A 20,901-nucleotide genomic window follows, 5' to 3' on the forward strand; every position below is an offset into this window, starting at 1 on the left:
CACACACACACACACACGGACACATGCACAAACATCTGTACACACGCACGCACACACAGTGACGCACAAACTTGTCTCCCCTCTGCTTCTCATTTGCTCATCTCCCTTACACACACACACACACACACACACACACACACACACACACACACACACACACACACACACACACACACACACATGCACGCATGCATGCGTGTGCCTCATGGATTTGTTTTCTCTGTTTTGAGGGGGATTATGGGATGAAGGAGTGTGTGTGTGTGTGTGTGTGTGTGTGTGTGTGTGTGTGTGTGTGTGTGTGTGTGTGTGTGTGTGTGTGTGTGTGTGTGTGTGTGTGTGTGTGTGTGTGTGTGTGTGTGTGTGTGTGTGTGTGTTGTGGGAGGGCGGGGCATGGCAGCATTGTAGTTTAGTTCAGTCCAGACCAAACCCACAATGGCGGCACATATTCCGCTGCATAAAAGGCCATGAGTCCACAACATTCTGGACGGGCAGAGAGAGGGCGGGCGAGAGAGAGAGAGAGAGAGAGAGAAACTAAAATCCTGTACATAGCTGAGTGTCCGGATATCGTTTTGTGTGGCGATGGGTCCTGTGTTTACTCAGAAATGACCGGAGCTGCACCGCATAGTGAATAATCGACAGACTAAGACAGACAGTCTGTATCGGTCAGCGTCGATGCTAGCAGGATTATTCAAATATCAGCAGTGTGTGTTTGTGTGTGTGTGTCTGTGTGTGTGTGTGCTTGCCTGCCTGCATGTGTGTGTGTGTGGTATATTTTTGCTTTTTTACTACTATTATTTATACGTATCCAGATTTGACGGAAGACATCTACGGATTCAAAACCATGACAGTGGGATAATAAGTATATTTACATTTTGGGTTTTTTTGCGAGAACTGTTTTTATTTTTTGTTATTTATTTTATGTTTTGAGTTATCGCTCTAATCCCCAGCTGTTCAAAATCTCGCAGCGACATTTGGGTCGGACATTGATTAACGATACTGACATTTGCATATTCCCGGCGTGTGTTTTTCATATTATTTCTGAGCTCAGAATGTTATTTTATGTTAAATTTCCACACAAAATCGACTGATCAACTGGCTATTTTTATTCATTTTCATTTTTTAGAAGATGAAGGCCTCCAACATTGTTTTCTTCAATCCTTACAAGGAAAGCTGCACGTTTTGCAATGCAATGACTGACTGATGTATATGCCCGGCGGACAGCGCAATATGGGGATGGATCGGCTGGATTCTTATGGCAATGATATCCTTGTCTAGTACGCATTTGAATATAAGTATATTTTACACGTCACCCATTTTCATTCGTCACCCACATCATTTTCCTATTTGTGAAATCAATCATTTCAAATTTGTGGAGGAATTTGAGGAAAATCCTTTCTCATCAGTTTCCTCTGTAGCTGTTTCGGTCCTTAAGTTTACGGCTAGCTGTATTTATGTATATACTGTATATATATACATATATATATATATATATTTTTTTTTTTTATTTTATTATTATTATTTTTTATTTTTTTTCTCTTTCTATTAAGTATAATGGGATGCCTGCTCCATCCATGACAACCTTGTCATTACCGGAGGAGATCATGCTAAACTAGCCAGTGGACCGAGGCCAGATTAGAGGCTTGTTCATAGTAACGCTGCTTTGCGTAGGATGAATATACATCCCGTCGCGTGGATGGTTGATTGAAACGGATGGAAGGGCAGTGAGGGAGATACTGTTCATTACAGTGAAGGGCGATTCACTTTAACAAAGTAATAGAACTGCGATGGTGATCACTTCTCATCTATACTTGGAGATGAGCTGCTTTTGCATGATGAACCACCAAACTCAAAGGACGGGTCGCTTTTCAACCACAGGCCTTATTAAAATGTTGGTTCCCGTTTATAACTGTTCATAGCACAACCTCGCAGAACGCTTTGCTGTCAAGAAACGCACCGTGCTGCAGCTTCCCCCTGTGCTTCAATGCAGTCGACAAAGCCATTGTTGCACTTCCATAAATCCGCTCTTTAAGCTTGATCCCCTCTAACGCATGAGACTAGGAACAGGAAGTTGTGCTGCTTCCTACTGGTAACCTGCTATGCCAAATGTTACACTCTGGATGTACTGTGGTAATTTCTGGTCCCTGCTAAAATCATGTTCAAGGAACGCACACATATTCCATTCCCCAAACACAACCTTGCAGAACACTGTACTGCTGGGAAACTCGCTGCAGCTGCTGTGCTTCAATGCAGCAAAGTTGAAAAGAAAAAGATAAAAATCCTTTTCAGGAACGGGAAACTCTCATCGTCAGACAGTCATTCAGAGCTTAAACCAAAAATAAAATGGTTGCAAATTGCGCATTTCATCAGGTTTTTCAGGGTTTCATAGATTTTTTTGCACTTCCGTAAATCAGCTGTTTTGGCTGGATCACGTTAACGCACAAGATTGGAAACAGGAAGTTGTGCCGTTTCCTAGTGGCAACTTGCTGTAGCCAACATTTATAATCATGTAAAAGAAATGCACTTTTCCCCTTCCCCAAGCACAACCTTGCTGAACGCTGTACTGTCTCGAAACTTACAACTCTGCTGCTGCTTCTGACTGTGCTTCAATGCAATCCAAAGGGGCAAACGCCTAAAAGAAAAGGTAAAAGTGTCCTTTTTGAACACTGGAAACTAATTTTAAAGTCTTTCGATGTTATGCTGAGAAAAAAATTGTCGCAAACTGTGACTTTATCACCCCCGCAAATCAACTCTTTTGGCGACATCTGTGCTCATGTAAGAGAGTGGAAACAGGAAGTTGTTCCACTTCCTACCTGCTGTAGCGAACGTGAGATTGGTCCCCGATGAAACGTGCATTATAAATTAAATATATTATTATTATTATTATTATTATTATACTCTTAACTTTACGCTCTGTATGTGCTGCCACAATTGCAAGAGGTAGCTTTGAATAAAATGTTATTAAATCACCCAGCCTTCCCTCTTTCCTCCTCTGGCCCCCCCTTGAAAAATCTACAGTGACATTGTTATCATGATCTAGATTTAACAAATCAGGCAAAAGATTTTGCAGAGCACCCGCCATCGATCACCCCGGCCGCAGCGCTGTTATTTTGCTGCAATCTATCACGCTAATCAGTGCTTTCGCACACGTCCAGCCCACATGCAGGCAGGGAGAGTACAAGCCAGGCTAATTGGACTGTCGGGGACTGAAAGCGTCGGGGTCGTAGTTTGTTAGGGACAAACTATGCACGGGGACAAACAGCTGCCGCCTGAGTGTTGCTGGCGTTGTTGTTGACACATTTCGGAGATCTCGGAAAAGGAAAATGCGATGATCTGTGATATGGGATCTCCGAGGGTGGACTTTTGCTTTGCTGAGACTGCACATCATTAAGCTTTGAAAAGATTCCCGACCTATTCGCTTTTTCCATCCTTCCCATCAATCCAATCGATCAGATTCATGGATTCTCTCATCCTACTGGATAATTGATCAGGGAGTAATGACACTAAAACGGCCGTGAAACCAAGCGAAGCCCATAAATAGTCAATAACGTCTAAGCAGTTAGGACACTAAGTTCTCCAATTGGCCTAGCAGTAGCCGATTCCCAAATGGACCGGGAGTTTCAGTTGCATCCATTTTCTTAGCCTATTTCACAACAAAGACCTATTTCACACCAAAATCAAATCCAAATCAAATCCAAATCAAATCTGACGATTTAGATTGAGACACTCACGCCGTACTGATCCTTCATTCATTGTAAGTTATCACTAGCTCTCATTCGCAGGCATCTGTAAATAATTCATGTTGGCTGAAGTGATTGTTCCTGTTATAACTCGTTGTTGTTCTTTTTTTAGCCACAGGAACAAAATGTCGGGCTGGCCGCCCCCGGGCCCAGGCTCCTGGGGGGGCCTGCAGGGGCCCCCTTACTGCTGGGACGGCGTGACCACCACCAGGGACCCACGGGACTACCTCACCCAGTAAGCAGCATCGCCCCAAACAACCCAAACACCTGCTGGATACTGGGATACTAGGTTTTTCCACACACATAGAAGCACGTTAGATGTAAATGTGATTTGGTTTTTGTTTTTTATTAGAAAAAAAACCCCTGATTATGAAGGGTTAGAGTCATTATGTTGTAAATAAGCAAGGGGTCCCAAAGGCCCCCCCGGGGTGGACTAAGTTCTGACCAAAACACATATTATTGGGGCAGTTTCGTGTACCACACACCACCGAACTGGCATTTCAGGGACCTCCGGCACAGAGACACAGATGACAGGTTTGTAAACACACAAATTTATTGTGGAGCGGGGGCTTGATAGAACAAGCCCCGGATCGATGGACAGCATGACGTGACAGGGCTCCTCTCTCCTGAGTGTGTGTGGGGATGGGTTTTTTTCCTGTTGCTCGTTAGACCAACCAACAAGAAACAGGTATGCAGCCACTCTGATCATGGGCCCCAATTACCTAGACCCAGGTATGGTGTGGCTGCTCAAACCACACCATCCCCACACCACAATTATTATATAGAAAAAATATATAATACATATATATATACAGTATAAACACCCCAAAACAACAATGTGTGTGTCTGCAGTCTGTCTATCTATCTATCTATCGAACTATCTATCGATCTATCTATCTATTTATCTATCTATCTATCGAACTATCTATCTATCTATCTATCTATCTATCTATCTATCTATCTATCTATCTATCTATCTATCTATCTATCTATCTATCTATCTATCTATCGATCTGTCGATCAATCACTCATCGATCAACCTCCCTCTTTCTCTCTCTTTTTCGCTCACTCACTCTCCAGCAGCCTCCTCCATAGTTTTTTACCTCCATTTTCCATCCCCTGCCCTCATCTGCACCCGATCCTCTCTCCCCTACCTCGCTCCCTTCTTAACATCTCCCCGAGCTGCAGGGCTTCCGCCGAGGCCCGTTGGGAATTTCAATATGTACATTTATCATGTATTTCACGGATTTTGTGTAAAATATTCGCTGTGAGGCAGCAGGAAGTAGCCAATCAGGTTCCGTCCTGTTGGTCAGTTTAACTTGGAGACTTAAACTTACCAACAATATGGATTGGTTTGACTTGAGATTTGCTGTATTATTCTACACCAGTGGGAGCCTTTAAGGTACGATCAGGTTAAGTTAGGTAATATAAGATAAGATAAGGTTAAGTTAGGTAAGATAAGATAAGATTAGGTTAAGTTAGGTAATATAAGATACGATAAGGTTAAGTTAGGTAAGATAAGATAAGATAAGGTTAAGTTAGGTAAGATAAGATAATGTTAAGTTAGGTAAGATAAGAAAAGATAACATAAGATAAGGTTAAGTTAGGTAAGATAAGATAAGATAAGATAAGGTAAAGTTAGGTAATATAAGATAAGATAAGGTTAAGTTAGGTAAGATAAGATAATGTTAAGTTAGGTAATATAAGATAAGATAAGGTTAAGTTAGGTAAGATAAGATAATGTTAAGTTAGGTAAGATAAGATAAGATAAGATATGGTTAAGTTAGGTAATATAAGATAAGATAAGGTTAAGTTAGGTAAGATAAGATAATGTTAAGTTAGGTAAGATAAGATAAGGTTAAGTTAGATGAGATAAGATAAGATAAGGTCAAGTAAGGTAAGACAAAATAAGATAAGGTATGGTTGAGTAAGGTAAGATAAGGTTAAGTTAGGATAAGGTTAGATAAGATAAGATAAGGTTAGATAAGATAAGGTAAGATAAGATGAGGTTAGATAAGATAAGGTACATGTAGATAAGATAATGTTAGATAAGATAAGGTTAGATAAGATAAGATAAGGTTGGATAAGATAAGGTACGTTAAGATAAGATAAGTTTGGATAAGGTAAGATAAGGTACATTAAGATAAGATAAGGTTAGATAAGATAAGGTACGTTAAGATAAGATAAGGTTAGATAAGATGAGATAAGGTTAGATAAAATAAGGTTGGATAAGATAAGATAAGGTTAGATAAGATAAGGTTAGATAAGATAAGATAAGGTTAGATAAGATAAGATAAGGTTATATAAGATAAGGTTAGATAAGATAAGGTACGTTTCGATTATATAAGGTTAGATTAGATAAGGTACGTTAAGATTAGATAAGGTTAGATAAGATAAGGTACGTTTCGATTATATAAGGTTAGATTAGATAAGGTACGTTAAGATTAGATAAGGTTAGATAAGATAAGGTACGTTTAGATTAGATAAGGTTAGATAAGGTAAAGTTGGATAAGATAAGGTACGTTAAGATTAGATAATGTTAGATAAAGTAAGGTTAGATAAGATAAGGTAAGTTAAGATAGGATATGGTTAGATATGGTGAGATAAGATAAGATGAGATCAGGGCCTGTACTCACAAAACATTTCATCTTACTTAAGAGGTCTCACAAAAAGCAGTAAAGGTTGCTAGCTCAAAGTTTACTCTTAAAACCTATTCACAAAGCTGATGAAACCAACTTTCACTCAGGAATGGGGAGAAATCTTAAGTTAAGAGAAAGGGCGCAGTTGACCTCGTTGCTATGGATGATGTCATGTTTCTTGAACAAGCTTACTTACTAGGCCCACAGTGACTGGCTGATAGGGGACGGGTCTCTGTCAGTGATTTCATCACAGAACTGGTGTCATGTTGCCATATTCAAATAAAAATGGAGGCTAAGTGTCACTGATTACACATGAAACCAAGAATAATACACTGACTCGTCAAGTATATGTTGAGGTGTTTGTCAGCAGCCTCTATCTCTCTACTGACAGATGACTGAGATGTCCTCGGTTGGTCAGAGCTGCATTGCTGCTTGTTCCCTGTGGCCAAGCCAATACCCTGGCAGTCAAGCCTGTACCTTTTTGAAAGCTCAGTTTCATGAAATGCTTCTAAATCGTTGACGTCTTCCTGAGACGGACTGTCGGCAGCAGCAGTTTTGGGGTTGTTTGTGATTTGGGAGTCCTCTTGACTTGACTTTTCACAGATTTAGGAGCTGTTTTTTGTGCTAAAACGCTTTGTGAAATACTCTTAGAACAAAAATTGAGGAGTCCTAAAATTAGGATGGACACGCCCATTATTTTGAAGAGTTTCTTCTAAATCAGCTAGTTGGGAGCTACTTTTAGCCTCAAGATGTTTTCTGAATATGGGCCCCTGTTACAGTATATAAGATAAGGTTATATAAGATAAGGTTAGATAAGACGTATCAATTCCTTTGGCACGTTCAGGTGTTGGAGCAGTAGAAGTGGACAGACAAGTGCAAGTCAAAATAATATATAATTAAGAAATGATGAATATTACTGTAGATAGTATGTGTGTATCATAATATGAATGATAGTACAAGTAAATAGTACAGTACGTTGGTATAGTAAATACGCATACAGCCATACAGTATAAACATACTGTATCTATCTCTGTGAAATACTGAATACTGATTGGTCAATAGCGGCAACCAGCGGTCAATTATTTCAGACTTAGAACCACTGTCAACAATAACCCGAACCCTGGAACATGAGAAATGAACGGTGAATAGGTTGGGTTCGGCTTTTTTTTTGTTGGGCCCATGGTCTTTGTGGTGCAAGACTCGCAAAAGTCTCGATCAATATCCTGGCATATCGATCAAATCTCCAGAGCCGAGCGAGTGGGTGAATCTCGAACTTTGTCCAAGTCCAAGGCGTTTGGCATTACTCGTATTGAATGTGACTGATTTACCCTTTTCATTCCGCCAAAATCGATAATATCGACGGAAATAAACGATTCTCGTGAGAGTTCCAATCACAAGAACGGAGCCGAAGCGACTCTCCGACTCTCGCAACGCCGACTCAATCAAAGGAGCCAGTGGCGACAAAAAAAGGAAACGACCGTTTTTACCAGGTCGCTCGTGACGGGAAAAAAAAGGAAGCCAACCTTTTCCTCACTCCAGCCCATATCCGTCAGTTAAAAAAGTAAAGCGCCGTGATTCATTCCCCTTTGCTGCGTGTTCGCCGCCCGCAACCGGCTCTTCCTGACTCCCCTCCCTCGCCCGCCGCCGCGTCACGCCGAGAACGACGGGCGACGCCGGTCGACGCGACCGCATCTCAAAAACAGGAACAAGGGGCCAAAGCCGTTCCACTTTGTGAGGAGCCGCGCGACCGTCGGGATAACGGACAGCCAGCCCTCCCTTATCTGGAGATAACCCCCTGCGGGGTGACTGGAGGCCGGCTGTCCGCTATCCCCGTACGTGGTCCGTGGAGATAGCGACGACAGCAACAACGGCATCCTGATAAGCAGCCACGAACTCCTTCCCCAAACGGGATCCACTCACAAATGAGTAATTCGCAACGACGAATTCGCTTTCCTCTGTTCTCCTCTCTTCCCATCACCTGTTCCTCCCTCCTCCCTCCCTGTCGGCCTGTCCTCTTCTCCCCTGCTCCTCTCTCCTTCTTTCCTCCTCCCCTCCTCCCCTCTTTTCATTTTTTATTTTCTTCTCCTCCTCTGCTTTTTTTTCTCTCCCCTCTCCCCTTTCCCCGCTTCTTCTCCTCCTTCTCCCTCCCCCCTCCCGCCGTACCGATCCCGTCCCCTTTGCTCCTTTTCCTTCCTAACCTCCACTCTTTTCCTCCCCCCTCCATCCCTCCCCTGTCCTCTCCGCTCCTCTTTTTTAACCCCTCTCGTCCCCTCTTTTCTTTCCTCTCCCCTCACCCCCTTCTCCTCTTCCCCTCCCTCTCCTTCTCTCCTCCACCCCTCTCCTCCCTCCTCCACCCGGCTCCTCTTTTCTTGTCTTCTCCTCTCCTCCACTCTCCACCCCTCTCCTCTTCTTCTCTTCTTCCCACCCCCTCCCTTTCTCTCCCCTGTTCTCCTCTCACCCCCTTTCACCATTCCTCCCTTCTCTTTTCCTCCTCTCCTCCACCCCCCTCCAATTCTTCTCCCTCCATCTTGTCTCCGTCCCTTCCTCTCCTCTTCACTCACTCATTTTCTTCTCCTCTGCTATTTTTCCTCTCTCCTCTCCTTCTCCCTTCTCTTCTCCTCCTTCTCCTTACCTCCTCCCTCCGTACCTATCCTGCCCTCTTGGCTCCTTTTCTTTCCTTCCTCTCCTCCTTTCTTCCCTTCTCCTCTTCTCTTTTTTCTTCTCCTCTCCTCTTTTCCTCTCTTATCCTCCTTCTCCCTCCCTCCACCCCTCTCCTCTCCTCTTCTTCCCCCTCCTCTCCCCTCCTCCTCCCTCCAGACCTCTCCTCTTTTCTTGTCTTCACCCTCCCCTCCTCCTCCTCCTCCTCCTCCTCCTCCTCTCTTCACCCCTGTCCTCCCCTCTCCTCTTTTATTTTATTCTACTCTACCCGCCTCCCCTCCCCTCCTCTCACCCCCTCTTTCCTTCTGGCCAAAAAGAAGGGAATGTGATGTGAGCGGTGGCTCCGTGGCTTTGTTCCCAGACTGGAGCTGATGGCTTAAGTGAAGGTGACACACTTATCCACATTGAGTGCCACAATTGGATTTCCGGGAGAGAGAGAGAGAGAGAGGGAGGAAGGGAGAGGGAGAGTCAGATCGACAGACAGACAGACAGACAGAGAGAGAGAGAGAGAGAGAGAGAGAGAGAGAGAGAGAGAGAGAGAGAATGTGCAGTAATGCAGTGACTTGTCCTGGTTGGATTGTTTCTTTAATTTAACCTTAACTTCACTGAGCGCTGTCTTCAAACAGGAAATGTGGTCGAGAGGGAGGGAGAGAGAGAGGGAGGGAGAGAGAGAGAGAGGGAGGGAGAGAGAGAGGGAGGGAGAGAGAGAGGGAGGGAGAGAGAGAGAGAGAGAGGGAGGGAGAGAGAGAGGGAGGGAGAGAGAGAGAGAGAGGGAGGGAGAGAGAGAGGGAGGGAGAGAGAGAGAGAGAGAGAGAGGGCGAGAGAGAGAGGGAGGGAGGGAGGGAGGGAGGGAGAGAGAGAGAGGGAGAGAGAGAGAGAGAGGGAGAGAGAGCGAAAATGAATTCATAATGATGGCTGAAATGGCAAGATTTTTACAATGACATCACAATGATCAGAGGGAACTTCACCAAATATCATCATATTTGTCAATATCGGCTCATGGATTAAAAAGCATATGTTGAATGTAAATATTATATATTTTTTATAAAACTAATATTTCAGGCCTCTGGTGAGATCCTCTAATCGTCATAATTTAGACTCACCATATTACAATATACAAATTAAATGATACAAGTTAAAAATGTATAGTGAGGTTACTCACAATGCTTTAATGTGGAAATGCTTAAGTGTCGCAAGTGATGATCTCATAGCTTAGAACAACTATATGATTGTGTTTTTATTAATAAAATTATGATTAGCTTTATTTATTTATAGGTATTGTATATGTATATTTATTTGTTCGATTTTTTCTTTTTTGTTTTTCTATTCATTAATTTCGTTTTTTGTTTTTATTTACTTTTTTTTATGAAACAGTGCTTCAAAATAAGAGTGCCAAACCAGAAATTATTATTATTATTTATTCATACATATTTTTTTTACTTTTAAAATTACATTTTTTTTATTTTCTATTGATTTATTTATTTATATTATTTATTTACATATGAAGAAAATATGTATTAATTAATTTTTACTTTACTCTATGATGTTGTGATGGCCACCAGTTTGGAAACGGTGCTTAGAAATAAATGCGCAGCACCATAAATTCGGTAGCCGCCGATTAAATGATGTATGTATTTGATTTTTGAAAGCACAACCCAGTTTGGGATCGGGAGGCACGTGTTGAGAAACCACCAGGACTAGAGAAGGAAAGAAATAAAGACGGGAAAGCAAACGAGAAGAGAGAGAGAGAGAAAGCATACACCCTCCATTGTTGTTGTTGTTGTTGTTGTGGGCTGTTTTCGTTTTATTTTTTTAGCCCTCATCCTTTCTTCCTCCACATCACCTCCCTCCCCCCGTGTTGCCATGGCTACCGCAGCAGCAGAAGCAGCAGCGGCAGTATCACCGGGGACGTGACCTTCCAGTCGAGCCCCGGCTTTGGCCCGGACTCTCTGCCCTCTTTTGGGTTGGTCTGGGGAGAGAGGGGATTAAAAAGGAAAAACCCGGCCGCCACCGCGTCCCCGATTGGAACACGCCTCATTACCGACAGATTTACTTCCAGAGTCTCAGTGTCTGTATGCGCGACACATTAATGAGGACGGCAAGAGAGAGAGAGAGAGAGAGAGAGAGAGAAAGAGAGAGAGGCAGGTGGAGCACAGTGGTGGGAACAGGTTTTTGTCTTTATTGGCCGGGGCAGAGCGAAGCCCCGGTTATACCTTGGCGCGGGCGGGGCGCGGCGTCTGCGTTTATAGCCGGCACATTCTCCGTTGCGGTATTCTCAGAAACCACGGGTGGCAGTTGAGAGAATGTGCCATATGAAGCAGGAAGTGGTAAACGAAAGCTAGTAGACACAAGACGGCGCTCCAACACGGCTGCACGCACAGAATAAGAGCTTGTGCCGAGGAGTAATTGCCGTTCACGGCGGTTTAAACGATAAAAGCGCAGATAAGGAGGAAAGGAGCCGGTCTGTCTGCCCATTCCATGCAGAGGCAGGGGAGGGGGTTGGAATGTCAATGTGCACATCATTGCAACGTGTTCCTCCTTGCAAGACCCTCTAAAAAGAAAATGCACATTAATACCAATAAAGATTTACGGTAAAATCACCAAACGTGAGTGAGCTGTTTGCGTATACGATTTTGTCTCTGTGGCAAAAAGTAATTGGTAAAATTTCACATCCGACTTGTTCCGCCGCGGATCAATGCTGTCCAACATAACAGAAATAAAACAGCAAAAACACTGATCTCCAATCGCTTCCAATGCATCTGGAAGCAGAACAGGAACCTCGCGACAAGTTAACAAAATCTCGCGCCGTGAACTCACACAGGTCCCTGCGCGCCATGGCAACGCCCCCAGGTGAGGTCATTTGCGTCATGCGCTCCCTCGCGCCCTCACGCTTGGGGCAAGTGCACTAAACCTAGCTTCAGGCTAAAGTCATAATGGTACATTTTAATAACCAGATGTATGAGATGGAGGGGGGAAATGTTCTTCTCCGTCTTCTCGTTCCTAGTGGCGGAACTATTTTTTTTTTTTTTTTTCTCGGGTAGACTCTGTGTGAATACGCAGGCGATGCAGTACAAGCATCACTGAGGGAGAGGGGGGTGAAGAGGATGGGTGTTTGGCGTCTTGACAACAAACACCCAGGACCGTACTTGCAGAGGGTGCGGCGCAGCTGCCAGGAAAGCATTTAAAGCAGAGGGGGTGGGGGTGAAAGGGGTAGAAGGAGGTGGATGAGTTAAGGAGTGAAACTGAGGCACTTTTTGTTTTTAAACCTAAACCCATATTTTATTTTATTTTATTTTATTTTATTTATTTTACTCTTTATTTTTCCTCTAATCATCAAGAACTGCTGCAATACTGTGGACAACCTATAGGATGACATCAATCCCCCTCTTTGGAGAACGACCTAACCATGTTTTGGTCTTTAAACAACTAATTACTACTCTGTGGGGGCGAATCACCACAGGTGCGACAAATAAACATAAAACCAAACAACATGTACATGGAAAAACATAAACATAGAAACGTCGGATGACAACACGTATCGACCCAAACTGGAACAACGATTCAGCACGTGGCCTCTTCCTGTCATAGCTATGGCAGAGAACGAGGGAGGAAAAGGAGAGGGAGGTAACTAGGAGGGTGATGGGGGTGTGTTCAAAGAAGGTGCTGGTGGTGTGTGTGTGTGTGTGTGTGTGTGTGTGTGTGTGTGTGTGTGTGTGTGTGTGTGTGTGTGTGTGTGTGTGTGATGTGTGTGATGTGTGGGACGAGTGAAGTGTGACGTGTCCACTGGTGAGTGTACGAGACTTCTCCCAATTATTTGTGGTGTATGAGATGGGTATTATATTGTAGCGCCTCCAAGCAGCGGAAAAAAGGCCCCTGAAGCCACCCCTGAGTCCCCCAGCTGTTTAGACACTCCACGACCACAGGAAAGCCCCGAGCAACCTGACCTGCAGCCACAGAAGACCCCCCAGCCCCCCAGAGCAGCCAGGAGCCCGCGGAGCAACACCCACACATGGCCCCGAGGAGCATAAACCAGTCCCAGAGAGTGCAAGGATACTCTGCACCCTTGAGGCGTACACATACACCCTGCCCGCACGTGCAGGCGCAAGATGCACCTGTAAGCACAGAAGCCGGGCCGCGGGCCGCAGGCTAGGACCGACGGACTGACACCCCGCCAGAATTGCCCGGGCGTGGGGGCCCCGCCGACCCGACTGCGGGGCCCGCACACCCGCCAACGCCCCTCACAAGGGTGAGACCCGCCATGCCACAACCAGCCCCTCTCAGCCAGAAGCCCAGGGCGCCCACCCACATGGCAGAGTGTGCAGGACACCCCGATGTCAGATCATGGGGAGACTGTGCCAATTGCATCGCCGAAGGACGCGATTGCCCCATTAAACTAAGTAATGAAGTCTCCCAGTGACCGCAAAATATCAGCGCTTTAATTGAATTTAAGTAATAAATGTAAATATAGCTACGGGCAGCAATTCAGGGGGTCCAGCATATTCGTTTTAGGTAATTATTACATTTTTCTTGATCATTTTGTTCAATGCAGCACAATTTTCTGAACGTATAAAAACATCAAACATTGTGGAGTTACGTCGTGTAGTTACATATTTGGAATATTTTATTTGAATTTTAAACTGTCCTTCAGACTGACTTGGACATGTAAACATAATGTAATGTAACATAAGTCTGAAAAGTTTGAGTATCCCATGTGACACTATTCAAGAGTGGACTGATCAACACACAGTGGTTATTGACGGTGGGGGCCCTCGACTCAGCCTTGACCAGGACATCTGCTCAGTCCTCTAGCATCAGCGAGCCTGATCTTGCGTGTGCTATCGCAAGCTGGCGGCGGCAGGTCAGGGGGAGGGTCAGGGGGAGGGTCAGGGGGAGGGTCAGGGAGGGTCTGCGCAGATGTGGGGGGCGCGGCGTAATCACGGTAACCTAGCGAGGCCCCAGCCAACCTTTAGTTTACTAGCGGCACTGAACAGTTTGGTACTAGACTGAGAGTGCCTGTCCAAAGTGCTTGAAGGGGGAAATGGTACAACTCAAGTGTGTGTGTGTGCGTGTGCGTGTGCGCGTGCATGTGCGTGCGTGTATACTAATAATAATTATTATAATAATAATAATAATTATTATTATTATTATTATTATAACATATACTTTGTATAATAATAATAAAAATAACAATAATAATAACATACTTTGTATGATTATAATAATATAATACTAATATTCATTCTACCACTACTACTACTATTACTACAACTACTACTACTACTACTACTACAAATAATAATAATAATAATAATAATAATAATAATAACATATACTTCATGTAATAATAATAATAATAATAATAATAATAATAATAAAATAATAATAACATATACTTCATATAATAATAATAATAATAACATATACTTCATATGGTTACACACATTAGTATTTTTGTATTTTTAGAGCTTATTGTGCGTAACCAGCTCACCAGCTGTCATGACATTTCACTCCATATATGTATGACTGTACGCATATGTATGTGACAAATAATCTCTTGAACTTGAATTTGAACTTGGTAGTAGTAATAATAATAATACAATAATTTACTCCAACCTGACGCTGACATAAGGTCAAAAGGTTAAAGGAGATTCATGTATCCTAGTTATAAATCCATCTATAATTTAATATGTAAAACAATCCAACTCTCGAAGGGTCATGTGAAAGAGGTCAGGTGGAAAATACCGACCGTGCATAATTAAGATCCCCCACCCCAACCAATGGTATTACACAGTGGAATTATAAGAGTCTAGTTCTATATCATTCATACCGATTTCCAACTACCATCCTACGACTTGGCTGTTGATCTCCTTCCTCTGATCTGACTATACTATTATGACTGTTATGAGACAATTTTGATGACTATTAGGTTACGACATTTTCATAATAATGGTATTGCATATTTGCGGATAATGTAAAGCACGGTGACTCCAGACGACTTCACATATTGCAGTAAAGCAGTTCTGCCGCCGATTTGCGACATAGTGATAGAAACGGTATAACAGCCAGAGCGATATCTGTCATTATTTCACTTTTTGACCGCATTGGGATCGGCAGTTATGCAGCCGATGTGTCTCAATTTTAAGTATATTTAACAAAAAAACATTAATTATTTATCCCGTACTTGTCTGTTTTACACTACTATTAAGTTACTCACCAAAATAAGCTCAGAAGTCAGACTATGCATTATAAATCCATCCATGTTTGTTTAAACTCACCTTTACACGGCTCTCCAAGCAGAAAGCCATGCTGCGTTCATGGGAAACTCGGAAAACAAATCTGTTTTGGAAGTTATGATGCGTTCACTGGGACTCTGAATTTTTTTTTTTTATTGAATGTCATCTTTTACATTTTTTTTATTTCTCAAAAAGTTCTTTGTGTGTTTATTTTTTATTTATACATTTATTTAATATTATTATTTCTTTATTTCTTTATTATTATGAGTTCAATGTTCTCATGGAAACTTTAATCAAATTTACGTTTTTTCCAAATTGATCTTATGACTGCTATGAGACAATTTTATGAGACTATTAAGTTATTACATATTTCCTACAATGCTATTACCTATTTATAACAATTCTTCTCATATATCACCTATTTCAAACTACCATCCTATGACTTGGCCTTTGGTGACCTTCCTTTGACCTGACTATACTATCATGACCATTATGTGACAGTTATATCAAACGACCATCCTATGCCTTGGCCATTGATCGCCTTTTTCTGATCTGACTATTGTGAAACTATTTTGAGGCTATTGTGTTACTATTGTGATACTATTGTGAGACTATAATAAGGTATTGTGAGACTATTGTGATACTGTTGTGAGACTCGTATGAGACTATTGTGATACTATCATGAGACTCTTGCGAGACCAATGTGATACCATTGTGATACTGTTGTGACGCTGTCGTGAGACTATTGAGAGACTATTATAGCCGCGTTTCCAGCCAAAGTACCCAGAACTTTTAGTCCCAGGAACTTTTTTCAAGGAACTAAAAGGTTCCTTCAGCCCGTTGTTGTCTGCCTTTACACCGCAGTGTAAAGACCGTGAAGATTATAGAAATTAGTTCACTGACGTATGAAAAAGCGACTTTATTTCACACGTCATTTTTGCGACAACAAGCTGCTCCACTGCAGTCCAGATGGTGGCGGTAACGCAGAAGACTCTACAACATCAACAAGAATAGTACGGATAAGGAAAGACAACCAAAGTGAAAGTGGTATATCGGGTTGTCTTTCTTTATCCATTTTATTCTTCTGTCCTTGTATTTACTGATTCACTCTCACAATGAAGATTTTATTACCAAGTTTGAACCATGTTGAAAAACACAAGTTGACGCACGGGGAATTGAACCTGGGTCTACTGCGTAGGAGGGCAGACTCTTTGACGCTACACTGCACGCATCACACTTCAGTTGATGTGTTCATACATATATGGCGTATATACTCGGTCATCTTTTAGTTTTCTGTTTTTATTATTTAAACAAGAAAAATGAATGTCTTTAGAACAATAAAGAAACTGTACATACAGTCAGTTTGTGGCTGCAGATTAAAAAAAAAAAAAAAAATGTAGTGAATTAAAATGCTGCGAGTACTTGACCATTCAGAAATGTTCAGCACTGCAAGTCCCACCCCTTTTCAAAAGTCCAACGTTCCTGGACTTTTGAAAAGTTCCACCCCGAGCAGGGACTTTTTGGTTCCTGGGACATTGTGCCCGAAGCGTAATTTAAACCCTGGTACCTGCAGTGGAAACGCACTGAGGTCCTCTAAAGGTTCCTAGTTCCTGGGGTGGAAAGGCGGCTCATGATGACTTTTGTGAGACTAATATGATGACTATTGATTATGGACATCCCATATTCATAACAAGTCTTCTCCTCACCTGTCCCTCCAGCCAAGTGTCCCAGAGCAGCTCCCTGGAGGAGGTGCGTCTGGACGGGACGCCCCCTGCCCCTCGGCTGGTGGAGATGCGGCGGGACCCCGTCCTCGGCTTCGGTTTCGTGGCCGGCAGCGAGAAACCAGTGGTGGTCCGCTCCGTCACACCAGGTGGGCACCAAAACGTGTGAACGTGTGACTAACTTGTTATTAACGTGTTATACATGTGTTATGTTTGTGTGTGTGTGTGTGTGTGTGTGTGTGTGTGTATAACCCCCCTTGCAGATTTAAGCACCCGATGCTTTTGTTCCCTTTAACAACCTACTTAAATAACCATTATGCTCCTCTTTTCAGCATTTACAATCTGTTCCTACGACACATCAACTTAAATGATACCACTCGCTTTTAGGGAGGTAATCTGACTCATCCAGAGTCACCTTCCCTATAAAGAGTGAAGAAGTTATTTAAAATTCCTATCACGGACATCTCCTTTTTGTCCCGAGTGATTTTTATCCCGTTTTCTAATCAGCACACACATTTTATGACTCCTGATGAAAGCTCTGATTTTTAATATGGTATGAATTGTTTTGTTAATTTATTTTAAATACATGCCGAGATACCTACCTTGAAATTATCTCCCTGTCAAAGTTAAAACAAAAATAAATAAATAAATAAATAAATTTAAAAAATCACAAAAATATCATAATATCATGAATGTCGAAAATAAATGTCACAAATTGATATCACAAAATATCATGAGATCTTACCGAAATGAATAAACAAAGCCCCGCTCCCTGATTCCCCGGTGGCCACTTCAGCATCAGAGTGATTAAGCATCTCCATAATCAATCAGCGCTGAATTTCTAAGTAGACGGCTGAAAGAAGGAATGTTCTATTTACTGCGGTTTGGCCCCAGGAAGGATGGAGGGAGAGAGATACCCCCGTTCGATTAATGTTCACACACACACACACACACACACGCGCAGACGCACACACATGTGCGAACATGCACACACACACACAACACACACACACAACACACAACACACACACACACACACGTCTGTTAATAAACCCACCACATACAGACTCGTGCATGTGTCCCTTTCACTCAGCTGTGAGTAAAGGGAACACGTAGCACCGTGAGAGGAGTGACCTTATGGGGTGTGTGTGTTGGTGTGTGTGTGTGTGGTACCACATCCCTTATCTGTATGTATGTATATATATATATATATATATATATATATATATATATATTCATATATTGTCCCGACTTTACTTATCTGTGTATATACACAGATAAGTAAAGTTGGGACAAGTTAAGTTAGGATAAATCAAGTTGGCATAAGTTAAATTAAAAGCTGTATAAAAGAATAAGTATATTTACAGATGGATACTGTACTGTACGGGATGAATAAATATGAATACATCAATATGGGTAGTACAGTGTTCTCCACATTTAAGCAGTTAGGATCATGAAATTTCCATAAATTGAACTCTTTTGTGCTTCAGTAAATCAGCCGCTTTGGCTACATCTGCACTAACGTAAGGGACTAGAAACAGGAAGTGGTGCCGCTTCCTACTGGCGACCTGCTGTCAAAAATATTATATTTTAGATAGATGTTAAATAGAATGTGATAAAACAATACACCAAGAAACACATGAATGTATCAAAACGTGAGCTTCCTGAGATTTGACTTTATTTTTTGAGACTTAGACGTATGCCCCATTGCACTCCATTGAATCGCATCAACACTTTATTAACACTTGGGTGTTAATGGGTATTGTCTCTGCGTGTGTGTGCGTGCGTGCGTGCGTGCAGGCGGTCCGTCAGAAGGGAAGCTGATCCCGGGCGACGAGATCATGATGATCAACGACGAAGCCGTCGGCTCAGCTCCCAGGGAGCGCGTCATCGATCTCGTCAGGTACGAAACCAGTTAAAAATGATTCACGTGTCTTTTTCAATACAAAGTGATATCTATATGTGGAATATAGCTGTATAATAACTTCAGAAATTTGATCAATAGATAGAGAGAGATTCACTTTTTGAATTGAACTTGGTGAATTTGAATTGGATAGAACTGGAATTCAACCCGTGTTACATATTTCAGAAATGAGAAGTCAGTATTGATAGCAAATATCATTTATGTTATGTATAATTATTTGACATTTTACACTTGGGTGAAAAAAAACAAAAAAACATCTAGTTATTATTGAATTTTCTCATTATTAATTATTGTTGTATCGATAAGTTTGGCAAAAATGTCCCATTTTTTAAAGAAATAACACAAATATAGGAAAAGGGTAATTTAAAAAAGTAATGTTTCAGTCTGTTTTTCCTCTAATGACAGGGAAAGCAATATGAAAATAATGCCTAAAATTTGTTAAAACATTAAACGGTAATCGCTTACAATGAATACATACTGTTTGAATTTAAATATTAAAGCGTTTCAATGTGAAAAAAAATAATTTTAACGAGCTGAAAGGACGATTTTCTTTTTTCAAACTCAGATGAAATATGTCCTTTTTTTGGGATAATGAAAAATGAACACGTGCTTGCGAATATCCACGTTACAGTGCATGCCCCTGCACACTCACTCAATGGTGCCAACTAGCGGCAGCCTGTGATTGCCCAGGGCATCTCGTTTTCCTCTGATTTTTGTTGTTCCAGCTGTTGTTTTTGTTATTGGTGTGATTGGTGGCCTGATTCTCCCCCCCAGGAGCTGCAAGGAATCCATCTTGCTGACGGTCGTCCAGCCGTACCAAGTGAGTACATCTGCGCTGCCTACCTACTTACCTACTCTCCTGTCTACCTACCTACCTCCTTACTTACCCATCCACTTTCCTACTTATCTCTCTACTTACTTTCATTCCTACATACCTTCCGTCCTATCTACCTACCTACCTACTTCCTTACTTACCTACTTACCTACCGACTTTCCTACTTACACATCTACCTACTTCCCCACTTTCGTACTGACCTACCGACCTGTCTACTTACCTATCTACTTTCCATCTTACCTACTTTAATATTTACCTGCCTACTACCTACCTACCTCCTTACTTACCTATCGACTTCCCTACTTACCTATCTACTTACTTACTTTAACTAGTTCAGAACGCAGCAGCTAAGCTTCTAACCGGTTCCAAAAGACAACGTCACACCACCCCAATCCTGGCTTCTCTCCATTGACTCTCTGTTCGATTCAGAATCGATTTTAAGATTTTTACTGTTAACTTTTGAAGCACGTCTGGGTCTGACTCCAAGCTCCATAACAAATATGTTGACCCCATATGAGCCAGAACGCAGCCTCAGATCCTCAGGTGGGGCCCCCCTGGCTGTTCCAAAGTCTAGACTTAAAACTAAAGGTGACCGTGCCTTTTCTGTCAGGGCCCCTCGACTTTCAAACGATCTGCCTGAGGAGGTACGGCTGGCAGAGTCAGTGACTTCTTTTAAATCACTTCTCAAAACCCATTTTTATAGATCTGCCTCCATGTGATGTCGCCCCCTTTCTTTATTTAATCAAATGTATTTATTTTCTTTTTATTTCTATGTCTTATTATTATCTTCCTGTTTATCCTGTTTATTAATGTTCCTTTGCCTTTTAAATTCATGATCTGAGCACTCTGCTTTTATTTCACCTGTCAAAGCACTTTGGAAACTGTGTTTTTAAAGGTGCTAATGATCTATCTATCTATCTATCTATCTATCTATCTATCTATCTATCTATCTATATATCTATCTATCTATCTATATATCTGTTCTATACTATGTCATCACCATCCTTGTCTCCTCAGTCTCCGAAGTCGGCGTTTATTAGTGCAGCAAAAAAAGCCAAACTCAAGTCCAATCCAGTCAAAGTGCGCTTTGCAGAGGAGGTCATCATCAACGGCCAGGTTCCAGTGAGTTCCATCTCTCTTTCTCTCGTCTCCTT

The 20,901-nt window shown here is 42.2% G+C and overlaps 1 protein-coding gene across 1 annotated transcript in view; it reads left to right on the forward strand.

The window, feature by feature from the left end:
• LOC307245793 (FERM and PDZ domain-containing protein 4-like) overlaps positions 1-20,901 on the forward strand; it is a gene marked incomplete at both ends in the record, with an annotated part of 70,391 nt that overhangs the window by 32,211 nt on the left and 17,279 nt on the right. The window contains 5 exons of the mRNA XM_080021471.1: positions 3,850-3,972; positions 16,986-17,137; positions 18,789-18,891; positions 19,687-19,732; positions 20,765-20,869. Of these exons, the coding sequence (XP_079877597.1) occupies positions 3,850-3,972; positions 16,986-17,137; positions 18,789-18,891; positions 19,687-19,732; positions 20,765-20,869 (529 nt within the window). The remainder of the gene's footprint in view (positions 1-3,849; positions 3,973-16,985; positions 17,138-18,788; positions 18,892-19,686; positions 19,733-20,764; positions 20,870-20,901) is intronic.

This window comes from Zeus faber, assembly GCF_960531495.2.
Source record: "Zeus faber genome assembly, chromosome: 2".
Taxonomy (NCBI): domain Eukaryota; kingdom Metazoa; phylum Chordata; class Actinopteri; order Zeiformes; family Zeidae; genus Zeus; species Zeus faber.